Genomic DNA, 12,083 nt, shown 5'->3' with positions numbered 1-12,083 from the left:
GCCTGTGAAATTGAATAATGTGGCTTTGAGAGAGATAGTTCCATCATTTCAATAGACTTACAAAGCCTGTAAAATATTGATGAGACCTAATGTAACAAGAGAATATTGTATTTATTCTGCTGTATTGTCATCTATTGGCTAAAGTTACTTAAGATTTTCTAAGATATTGAAGCTGTATGGATCTACAGAAATGTTACCACAGTAATACAGTTTGCATATTTGATTGGCATGTTTGTGTCTTCATTTCCATGTTTGATTGTGTCTGCTGATGTTCAAACTTGATTCCAGACAGAATTGTAATGAGGCTGTGGTCTACTTGATTGAACCATTTGTTGGAATAATGTTCCAAGTAAAAAGACACAAATTTCAATCAAGTGTTTGCTAGTCACATTGTCTAGGCTTAGTAATAGGACTAAAGGAAATTGAGGTAAATTACAGTAAATGCTACTTGGCTTAAATTTTGTGTCTGAAAAGGAAACAAAGAGGTGGATTGTCTGTAGAAATACAGAATATATACAGCCTGAATTGTATGTAATAGACAAGTACTAAATCAAGTATTGGATATATATGATATTTAATGCTTTCAAAAGGGAAATAGATTCTCAACATTATAGCTAGAGTAATGGAATGGTAAAGTATTTCATTTGAAATGTTTTGAAGGAATTCAGGCTCAAAATATTTTAAGATGTATTCTTTCAGAAGATTTGAAATGTATCAACACGTACTGACACAATTTTTAGGGATAATGAAAACCATTTCATTTCTATATTTCAGTAAGAAGCCTATGCATTTTGAGAATTGTTCTGCATTTGGTGGCAGTAGTACCAGCGGCACATTGACATCTACAGACAGTAACGTTAGCAACAAAGATATCCGTAGCGGCACACTAACATCCACAGACAGTAATAACAGTGTTACCAGAAATAGTAACTTTTCGCCGAATTCTACACATTTGGATGTTTTTGGACTTTCTTCAAACAGGGTAAGTACAACTTAAATGAATGTAATAAGTTTAATTAAGAAATTAATTAAAATGGGATAATAGGAATCGAGAAAGGTTTTTAAATGTGCATTATATGGATTGTTTGCAGATTAAGTTCTGAAAAGGTTATAAGTTGCGTCTGCTCGAAAAAAAATATTGTTACAGAATGAAAATATTGGTATAAGCTTACAACGAATTAAAAAATTAACTTTGGGGGATTACAGGATTAGCTGGCATGAAGGAGGTGTCCTTAACACCAGGTCTTTGTCTTCTTTAAGTGCTCTATATGGCACACATCTGCTTCGTGTTCGTAAGTTGTTTGGGAGGACATTTCTCACGAGCTCCCCAGCTTTGATCCAAGTAGATACCTTATACAAATAAGGGCCATATTTTATATAGTTAAAATGGTTGAAGTGGGCAGGGATAAGTTGACAGGATAATTTACAGATAAGGTTATTGTCAAGTTAATCAGATTGGCCTCTGGTAACCTTTCTCTTACAATGGTCAGTCATAGCCTAGTACATAAAATGGAATCTGTCAGCTAGTCATTTGATACTGACCATTAAACAGGGCTTAATTTTCTTTATTAGGTGTTCGGACATTTAATCTGACCTTTTGGTCAGGTCAGCGCAATCTGCCAGTAACTATTGTAGACAATTGTGACTTGAATGACATACAAAGACAGTCTTCAATGCACTATTTTCTAGCTGCTGAATTTGTAAAATAAACTTCCCTGTCATTGATTTTGGAACTGTCTTTTGTGCATTTCTGAGACATTTACATCAATTTACAAAAATTCAAATGTCTTCAGTGTAGATTCAGGTCAATCTGCAAGGATGTTAAGGCTTGCAGGATGTTATAGGTGTCATAGATCATTCTTTATCATTGCTAGACATCAAAATTTTCAAAGTAAATGTGAGGATTTAGGGTTGTAATATATCAGCATTTCACCATGAGGGGAGTAGGGGTATACTTGTTCAGGGGTCTGCCTCTCAACCCAGGGATCTTGGTTTCAAGCCTTTAAAGGGTCACACCCATATCCTATAATGACGCTAGTATTGAGACTGGTTATTTCAAGGGAGAAGACGCAGAAGTGATTAATACAATATTTTAGTTGCATGAAATTGTTTCAGAAACGAGCATAAGAATACATATCGTTAATCTGAATTTAATTCAGCATATTTCATGGGAAACAAAAATAATAATTTAAAAGTTATTTTCTCATTTATATGGGCTTTTTTGACTTACCAGTGCTGTTTTCCTTATGAGGATATACATGGTTGTGACCCTTGTGGGACTTGAACCTTAGTAACAGTCACTGCATTTAACACCGCAAAGTCATTGCTCCCCGAAGGTGAAAAAAGTATAAGATAAAAAACATTAAGGAAGTTTATGGTATAGACTGCTTTCATTTTAATGAATAACTGATAAACTATGTCTGTCCCATTTTTCATTGAAATTAGCATTGAATTAATTTTATAGAAATACTTGCTTTCTTCAGGCAAGTTATAAATGAGTCATATTTTAAAAAAAATCTTTTTAACTTCAGTAAAATTTCACTGACATTAGATATATTATGATTTATATGTATACAACTATTAAAAGTGTAATTGAACTTTTTGAGAACTTTATATGGGTATACCAAGAATTTAATATGCTTGTAATTTAAGTTTTATCATAAATTTACCCAGCTCTCGCTGTGGTTTTATGATTGTTCTTGATTGTTATGACCTAAAGAACTTTTACATTTTATATTTTGACATTGTAAAAAGCTTAAATACTTAGGTTATAGATATTTATATGTTATAAAAGGAAAAAAATTGATATAAAAATAAAATTCAATGAAACTCCTGCCAGTGAAATGCTTTTACATGGTCTATGTTATAACGGCTTATTATAATGTCAAATCTTTTAAGAACTACGTTCTCTTATAGAAAGATCTTACAAATCAATGTACGGGAAATTGACTTTCTTAACGTACTTGAAGATTCGTTTCATGCTTCGTTATTCAATAGCATAAAATTCATTCAGACATGAAATTGACGCATTTTCGTTTTGATGGGACAAATAAACTGTTCGTTTACAGTATTTATATGAAATTTAACAATAGTGTGCAATTCTCCTGTAATAAGATTGATTTAATAGATTGTCTGTACAGAGTATGGGTTTTTCCCTTCTATTTTGAATTGAGACAGGATAGATAAAAACTAGAAGTGTTTTAACTGAAGTTTGAACAAACTAATGTTAAATTAGTATTGTTTTTTCGTGAAGTTTATGTTCAAGATTGACTACATACAGTGTGCAGACATAGACACTCCTTGTGGTTTTCTTTCTTACAAACCCTGTATTGCATTCTTTGCTCATTGTTTAAATTGTTTTTTGCTTGTTATCGAGTCTATGTAAACATTTACCTAGTGCAAAAACCCATTTGCCGTAAAATTCTTCGCTGATTATTTGGCACTTAATTAATGGTCTTAAATCACTGAATATACAAGGTACGAAATATTGATAACAGGTTGCGCAATTATTGCCCAAAAATTACTAGGGAAACAATTTCCTTGACTCGCAACCACACAAATGCTTTTAATACAACATTAAAACCGTTTAAGTCCTATATAATACAAGGTGCATTTTCATAGCAGGTAGCATATATAAAGGATATGAATTAAAAAGAGCGTGTAAACATAATTATTTACGAGAAAAGGAAAAACGCGGGAAGATGAAGTTATTACTGTGGTCATAAAGTCACACCTTAATCTGTCACACGTATATTCCACATCATTGACTTAATACTTGACTCACTCTGTCACTTGTACTTTAGAATGGACTCGTTATAGTTTATGTTAAACTATTATTTTTACATACTCTTTATCTATATGAAGTAAAACAAACAGCAACCACTTGTGTTAATTGTGTTATATTTCTTTTCCTTAAATGACTGTATCATAATGAAAGAAGTCTATTGAAGTCGGTAGCTATAAATCCTTCAAGTAGATTATAAATAAATGTAATCTAACAAGTGATGCTGTATATAGAAAAATTATTGTGTGTGAAAAAAAGAAAATTATAAAGTGAAACATTTCGAAGGAGTACTCTTTGTAAATTATGTTAAAAACAAGGATAATTGGTGATAATTTGTGATAATTGAAAATAATATAATTGCGAGTTTGGATGGTACCAGAATATTCTGTAAGTTTTCTAAATCGTTGTGACTTCTTTATAAGTTATTACACATCAGGAAATAAATTATATGACATGCATTTTTATGTAAAATGTACGGCACACAAACCCTGTCAGTGAAAAGTTAGCTCACCACCAAGAGTGGTTTGTGACTTTATATACGGGAACATTCCCTTATGTTATATCACCAGCTTTAGTTTTTGGCATATTTATTATGCTAATGATTAGTATGATGATGTTCTACCAACCTTGTTATATTTATAAGTTTTTGGTTTGAGAGTCAATATTTTGCTGGAGTTTACTCTGAAATTTTCAAATTTATTATAATCATTATTATTTAAGTCACTGCATATATGAGTATTTGATTTTGGTAATCAGCCTGAATTAATTGTATGTAATATTGAACTATTTCAGGCCCTGGAGCTGCCAGTGTATCCAGAGAAACAAACCAGTCTGAGCCGGTCAACATCTGGTTCTGATCTCAGACAAATTACGGTGCTAGAACGACTCACTAAAACACATCCAATATGGTTCTTACCACAGGTTGGCCGGTCCGGTGCTGTCCACTTACTAAAAAATCGAGACACAGGGGTAAGTAGTATTATAAGGCGACTCGTTCTTGAAACAAGTTTTTGTTCCGTAGCACATGATTGGCTAAAACTAAGCTCTGTCGTGTAAATTTTGATTATCTTATTTCACTGTCTTGAAAACTGTGTTTTAAAGCTTTCCCTGCTAATGTTTTAGTAGACTTGTCTTATTTTAAAGTTTGAACATGAAGGATTTTGACATTAGAATCCTCAAAATGCCTAAAAGTATAAGGCTTGAAATTCTTACATAGGTCAACTGACACGCTCAAAAACGGAACATTTTACCAAAGATATTTAAGAAATATACTCAGAATTAAATTGATCAACAATTTTTGTGTGATTCTTTGACTGATTTGAGTAAAACGATTCAAGTCCCTTTAACAAGCTGTCAGTAAGCTGGTCTAGTTATATACTGGCACTCAAAGGGTGATTTAGCTAACATTATTAGTAAACTAACCTTACCAATAATAAAAAAATATATTAAAATCTTGGCCTAAGTACAAAGTTAACTTGTGTCTCAGAAGTGTTAAAATTTTGTTTGAGAAACTGTTTATACTTGCTCAACTTTCATCAGACAGAATATGATTGTGAAATATTGGTACACATTGTACCTATATAATATTTTGAAATCCCTAAAATACAAAAAAATGCCAGACACTGTAAACAGCTCTGCATGAACTGATTTACCGTAGTTAAATAGCGTTATTCTAAACTACTTTATTAAATATAATACTCTTTTTTTCTCTATGACTGTATAATACACTATTATAAAGAAATGATTAATTGAAACGCTCGTATAAGAACATTATGATTTCCCTGGGGTATATAATTGCCTTTCTTATTAGATTAATTTTAAACAGTTATTTTAGATCACATTCAATTAAACTTGAAAGCAAATATAACTGTTGATAAATCATCTGTTTATAGTGGGTAAACTGTTGTAGATATCTTGCAGTTATAAATTAAGTTTATTTAACACCATTGTGTATTTCGCTTTTCAAACGATGATTTGAATATTTTGACAAGGTAGATCACTGTTACCTATTGATTGATGGTATAAGATGTTCAAGATAGTGTCTGCTATGATTTTAATGTTCAATATACGCCTTAAACTAAACTATGCATTTGTAATAAGTGGAGAAGAAAAAAATGTAAGGCTCTCTGATTTCATAAGGATAGCAAGATAATTTGGTATTAGTGAACACATAGTCTGTGGTATTGAAATTCATTTGACTTTGATAATTATCAAAGATGATATTGAAAAAGTATAAAAAACGGGAAAAATTTGTCGTTTTAAAAAAAATTAATGATTTATGGGGAAGACATCATTATTAGGAGGTATATTATACTTGATTTTTTACCGATATCAAACAAACAAAATCTTGTTCATCAGGTTTTTCCTTTCATAATTATGACTTTAATGTTAGGTGTACTGCTAATGTTAGTAATAAAAATTGTTATCTGGTTAACAGACAAAATGAAAAGATGTGTAATTATGTATTACATCTTTTCGATGATGTGTTTTTTTGGTAATCACCAATGTCGGAACATTTTACGATCAAAGTATCATGGAATAAAAATCTCATTTATTATGATGAAATTACATCGCTCCTGAATGTATAAAAGTATTTGAGATTTATTTAATTTTGTACAGTCTGAAATATTTGTGCAATGAATTATTTATGTAATGGTTGATATAATTATAGGCAATTAATTCTATTTTCAGATTTTCATTGTTCGGAAATCAAGTCGAGAAGAGATTATGGCACTATCGGTACAATATCCAAACCAAGACGGTACCCAGAACGTTGATCATTATCTTATAGAGCCCACAGAGCATGGGCTCCACTTGCAGGGCTCCGTTAGATTGTTTGATGCTGTACCTAATTTAATTGCCCATTACTGTGATAATAAGTAAGTTGTTTTTTGGTACTTACCAAGTCTGGAGTATAGTTAAATATAATATTATATGGTCTTGATAGCCCAGTTGAATAATTAAATGAAATTTCGCAGTTTTTATCATGGGAATATAAGGTGTAAAAATAAGAGACTATAAACTTGCCTGCAATCTACTCGTAATTGTCTCTGCATGATTAATTTCCCGAGATAAAGTGGTGGAAACAAGACTCCATGTGCAGTTATGCAGCTAATGCACTATTTTTTTGCAAGATGCTAGGAGTGCAGGATGATATTGCTGCAAATTACCTGGCATTCTTAGATTATAAGTGCTTAATGAAAGAGAGAAATCACCTGTTGCTGAAAAAACAAAACGCTCTTGCACGTAATTTAGCTTATTCATTAATGCACAATCATGCATTTAGAAGAATTTGTAGTATATTTAAATGAAATAGATATTACTTACATAATAGTCAGTTACTATTAAATCTCTTTAACTATGGTGTTTTTATTCTTTGTTATGTAGTATTGGGCAATTTGTATAAACTGTTTTTGAACAAATTAGTTGCAAATGAATGACAATCTTTTAAGTGTGAATGTAAATCCCTTACCCCACTAAATTTGTATAATGGACTTGCCCTGCTTTGAATTTGGAATAGTCCAATATTATTGTGAGGGATTTCATGATCAAAAAATTTGAATTAAACAGCAAACAATAAAAAGATGTAGATAAGTTTGCATAGATTTAAAGGTCAAGCCTATGATGTTCCAAGATAGAGCCTTGTAAAATTGCCCCAATGTACAGACTTGCCTGGCTGTGTTTGCAATGGTGGTTTAGCTGGCAAGTTATTGTATCTGCTGACATTCATAGGTAAAACCTAGAGGTTGAATAATTAAATCAAAATTTGAGCATGAGGTTATTTATGTATGTGTTTAAACTAAATTTAACCCCCATCCTGCTTTTACCAATTGTGATTAGGTTAACCACCAATATAGACCCAGGCCAGCCTGCACATCCATGCCAACTGACCAGGTTCTATTTTGTTTGCAGCTCAGCTTTTGTATTTATGTACTGAAATCCCTAAAACTCCAAATAGACTGTTCAAAATTCAAAACACAAATTCTGCAGTTTAAATCAGCTTATACTTTTTATAAACCAATCATAATAGTGCATTTTGAAGCTGGGTTTCAAACTTAAAGTTTATGACCTTTGGCCTTATCATCATTTACATGTAAGGTGATACTGATGATATTTAACATCTTGTCACTATTTGTCATATAATCATTGCTTTCCCAGTTTAATATATCTCCATATGTCACAATTTGAGTGATAATATGTGAAATATAATACAATATATACTACTATTATTCCCCTTATTAGATAGATATCATATGCAATTTAATACTGGGTTAAATGATGCGTTTATCATCTGCTTATGTGTCATTTTGGGAATTTTTGACTGGTTTTCAGAGAGGATTTACCACATAGACTTGTTCTCCCACCAGCTGTTAGAAATGCCAAATTTTCCCAAGAATTGACAGCACTTGCAATGCTTGGCCAAGGTAAGTTAGCTTCAGGTTTCTTTCTAAATAATTCTCTCTTGGTTTTGAAATGTATGTTTAAAACAACTTAAATGAGCAAGGAAATTGTGGTTGGTTGATATTTAGATTAGATAAAGTAATGATAACGTAAATGTATATGAGATAAAATGAATAATTCTTTCTAGTATGTTTATTTATTTACATATTATATACAAGGATGATAAACATTGAAAATAAACATTTGTCTGTTTTTTTTTGTGTAAAAAATGTGTAAATTGTTGTAGTAAGTTTGTAATTAGTATTTTTATCAGCCATATATGGACTTAAAATATTTGTCTCTTACAGATTTCTGGACATCTTCAAAGTATGATGCTCAAAGTAGATCGTCAAGCAGGTCAAATCTCTCTGAACATTCAGCGACAATGAATAAATCCCAGAGTGAACCAATCAGCATTATTAAAAATCCAGTGCCAGCTTACAGCCAATCAGATGCTCTGATACAGCAACATACTCCACCAACTGGCCAATCAGATGAGGGGTTACTACAAAATACCCCTCCAAAACATTCTGTGATAGACTTTTCTTCATATTTAATTCAAAAACCTTCTAAAACACTGTTAGAAATTGGACAAACCTGTTCACAACAAAGTTTGAGTAGTATATCTGAAAGTGTTCATTCAAAGTGTTCCCTCACAGGAAGTAAAAGTACTCAATCTTTTAACTTCAGAAGTGAGAGTAGGCAAACTGATCATGTGACAACAAAAAGACATGTGACTAGAAGTTCTTCATTGCATGAGGATAATCTACCAAGACAGAGATTGGTGCTACAAGTGAATGATAAAGAAAACAGGGTAGATATTAAGATTGCTAAGAGAGAATCTTTAGTTTCTGTACCATACGCAAAACCAAATAAAGGATCAAATCATACTGGACAAGAGCTGGACTCTGGTATGCCAGTAGATTACCTTCATGTTCCGGAAGAGAATTATTTTCGGAGTAATCTTTCAGATAAACTAAGTGACTATGAAGACATATGGAAAAATAATTACGCAGATCCAAAAGTCAGTAGTGTTCAAGCAGATATTGTGCAAAGGTTACAACCAAATTTAGTGAATGGAAATTCTCCCAGAAGTCCCACATCTCCTGTCATGACAACCACAGTGTTTCATGAACAGTGTTTTAGTGAGAAATGTCTAACTACGGATTTAAATGTAAGCTTAGATAAATTAACAGTGTCCAATGATAAAGCTTCTACCAAAGATATTAGTGCTAGAGGTTTAAAACCATTCAGTAGTCAGGTAACTGATAGTGCTAACACGAAGGAGTCAGAAACACAGATTTTAAAACATCAGTGTATTGTTAAAGGTCAGATTGATCAAAGTGTTCAAAGTGCTAATACTTCAGGTGATAAATCCCCTGAATCTGAACATATTCAACAAATTATAGCAAGTGCAGGATTTGATTCTATTCTTGAACAAGACAGTGATATAGACTGTGACAGTAACCATGGGGGTAGTTGTCATAGTAACAGTGATGCAGATGCCGATACCGAAGATCCTGAGGCGGAACCAACAAACTCGGTTCAAACTCAGACAAGCCCTTCTTGGAAGCAAAACTCTTCTCCATTTAAAAAGAGTCCTAGAAAGTCTGTTTCAACTTCTTCACTAGCAATGAAAAGTCCAGTGTACTCTGAACCTTTCGATGCCATAAGTCCTTTGGAAAATGAAAACAAAGAAAATGGTCAAGTTCCAAAACTTCCAAAAAAGTTACGGAGAAGATCAGCTCCAGCAATTAGTCATGTTTCAAAGCGACGTCTTCCATCTACAGAGTGTTCAAAACTTTCTCCTCTTGTGTATGAACCAGATAAAACTGTTAAGGAGGAATCTCCTGAAAATAGTTCAGAAAGTTCTAATGAAGAGGAGGATGTGTTTGAAATGTCTTTGGAACTGATGAAAGAAAATCATGATGAAAAAACTGAGGGTATTGAAAACGAAAATGCATATGAAAAAGCATGGGTTGACCATGTGAGTTATGATGGTAAAAATAGTGAGCATAAAGGAAATAAGGCTAATAAACCAAAACCTTTACCTAGAAAAACAAAAGTTAAGAAACCAAACTTACTACAAGAGGCTTTAACAAATCATAGAAACAAAAAGGAGGATGCTTTTAGAAATTCCAAAAATGAATATAATCATTATGATACATCTATTAATATAATGGATCAGTTTCAATTTCTTGATGATTTGGATGAAAATCAGAACCCTTCCAGTCCAACAGTAGGAAAATTTCCAGTTTTCACAAAAGTTAGTGAAGATCAGAAAATGATGTATTCTGAAGGATCAACTGCAGAGGATATTATAACTTCTTGGAATCCTGAATTGACATTACGTCCATTGAAACCATTCCCAGTTTTTGGGACTTTGTCGGAATATGATAATTTGAATAACCCATATGTTGCACCTTCTGTAAATAGTAATGGAACTCTCTTTTGTAATCCATGGGAGAATAGTGTTCTTGGAAAAATTATGAAAACGCATTCATCACATCAACACTCTCATATTCCAGTTACAACCCCACCCCCTGGTCATGCCCCACCCCCACCTCTCCCGTCCTTGGATCCAAGGGAGAGAATTGAGGCATGGCGTAAATCTAGTCAAAAATATCATAGTGTTCAAATAGAAACTGAGGATGAGAATAGACTGAGTATGATATCAGATAACAATTCTATAGCTGCAGTGACTTTTGGAGGTGATAAAAATAGCTCGTGCAATTTACGTGTTTCGTCTAACGAACAAAGTCGCAGTCAGTCAGATAAAACAATAGTGAATGAAAAAAGTACAACACATTCCGGAACTGTGACAGAGAGATATTGTGAAAACATTCCATTGTTTGGTGCAGATTTTAGAGATAAAATTGCTCCTGTGCTATGTGAGTCACCTAACCATTTTCTTTAGCATTGTCTGAATAACGATCAGTGTAAGATTTAACAACCAAATTGTTTATAATTATATTTTAAGTTAACTGCTTTAAAAGTTTCAGTTCTATACATTAAGTCTTACTAGCTATATGACTTGATAGGTTAAATATATATGCCGTCTTTGATATTCCAAATAGACTCGTACCAATATAAATATAGTATGTAGGCTATTTATAGCATATATCATTACTGTACCACACTGTTTTTGGTCTGCCGAAGTTGGGAATTTCAGGAATATAAACTTATGTTTTCAGCCCAGCCCCGTATTGTGAACAAATCGGATCGAAATCGAAATCCTGATCGTGCCATAAGAGATTATATAATCAGTCTTTCCAACGATAGAAGTACAACATTCGGAAGTACGATAGAGAACTTTATACAGTGTACGCTAGAGAGCGCAGATACTAACCCACATAATATTACCAGAAATGTAAGTTAAAATACGTACAACTGTTTTAATTTTTGATAATTCTTAGTTTATACATGTTTATTTAAGCTCGATTGCGAAACATTTTCTTGCAACTTGTATTAGTCACTTTCGAGTCCACGTCCTGGAAACAACCAGTACTGGTGTCATATGAAGGAACATGGTTTATGACCCGATTAGGGCTCAAACCCATTAATAATTCTGATGGGTAATTAGGTTCAAATTTATAATCTTTAATGATTACCTAATAAGAGCCTAACTTAAATGCTCTTGCCTGAAATATTAATTTAAAGTACCAGGGCATTTTAGGACAACATCCATGGTATAGCTGAAAGTAGACATATTTATTGCCTTAAAATGGCTTTAAACATAGTTATTAGAAATAAAAAAGAATGTTTTAGATGAGTTTTGTAATGCTTTTAATATGGCTTGCTTATAGTTTTTGCATGTATTAGATTTTGAAAAAACATCTTGTCATTATTTGTTAAAGTT

The 12,083-nt window shown here is 32.5% G+C and overlaps 1 protein-coding gene across 9 annotated transcripts in view; it reads left to right on the top strand.

The window, feature by feature from the left end:
* Positions 1-12,083, top strand: part of LOC132728894 (uncharacterized) — a 105,550-nt gene that overhangs the window by 82,815 nt on the left and 10,652 nt on the right. For 8 of the 9 annotated variants that reach the window (XM_060714591.1, XM_060714595.1, XM_060714592.1 and 5 more), the window contains 6 exons: positions 775-982; positions 4,577-4,753; positions 6,476-6,663; positions 8,117-8,208; positions 8,533-11,115; positions 11,419-11,594. In XM_060714591.1, coding sequence (XP_060570574.1) covers positions 775-982; positions 4,577-4,753; positions 6,476-6,663; positions 8,117-8,208; positions 8,533-11,115; positions 11,419-11,594 — 3,424 coding nt within the window. Of the gene's footprint in view, positions 1-774; positions 983-3,850; positions 4,172-4,576; positions 4,754-6,475; positions 6,664-8,116; positions 8,209-8,532; positions 11,116-11,418; positions 11,595-12,083 lie in introns of those variants that run through there. The other variant, XM_060714600.1, reaches the window with a different exon arrangement.

This window comes from Ruditapes philippinarum, unplaced genomic scaffold, assembly GCF_026571515.1.
Source record: "Ruditapes philippinarum isolate M1 unplaced genomic scaffold, ASM2657151v2 ctg578_1_1_1_1, whole genome shotgun sequence".
NCBI classification, from domain to species: Eukaryota; Metazoa; Mollusca; class Bivalvia; order Venerida; family Veneridae; genus Ruditapes; species Ruditapes philippinarum.
Note: the sequence above shows the minus strand (reverse complement) of the source record. Positions and strands in the feature narration are given on the sequence as shown.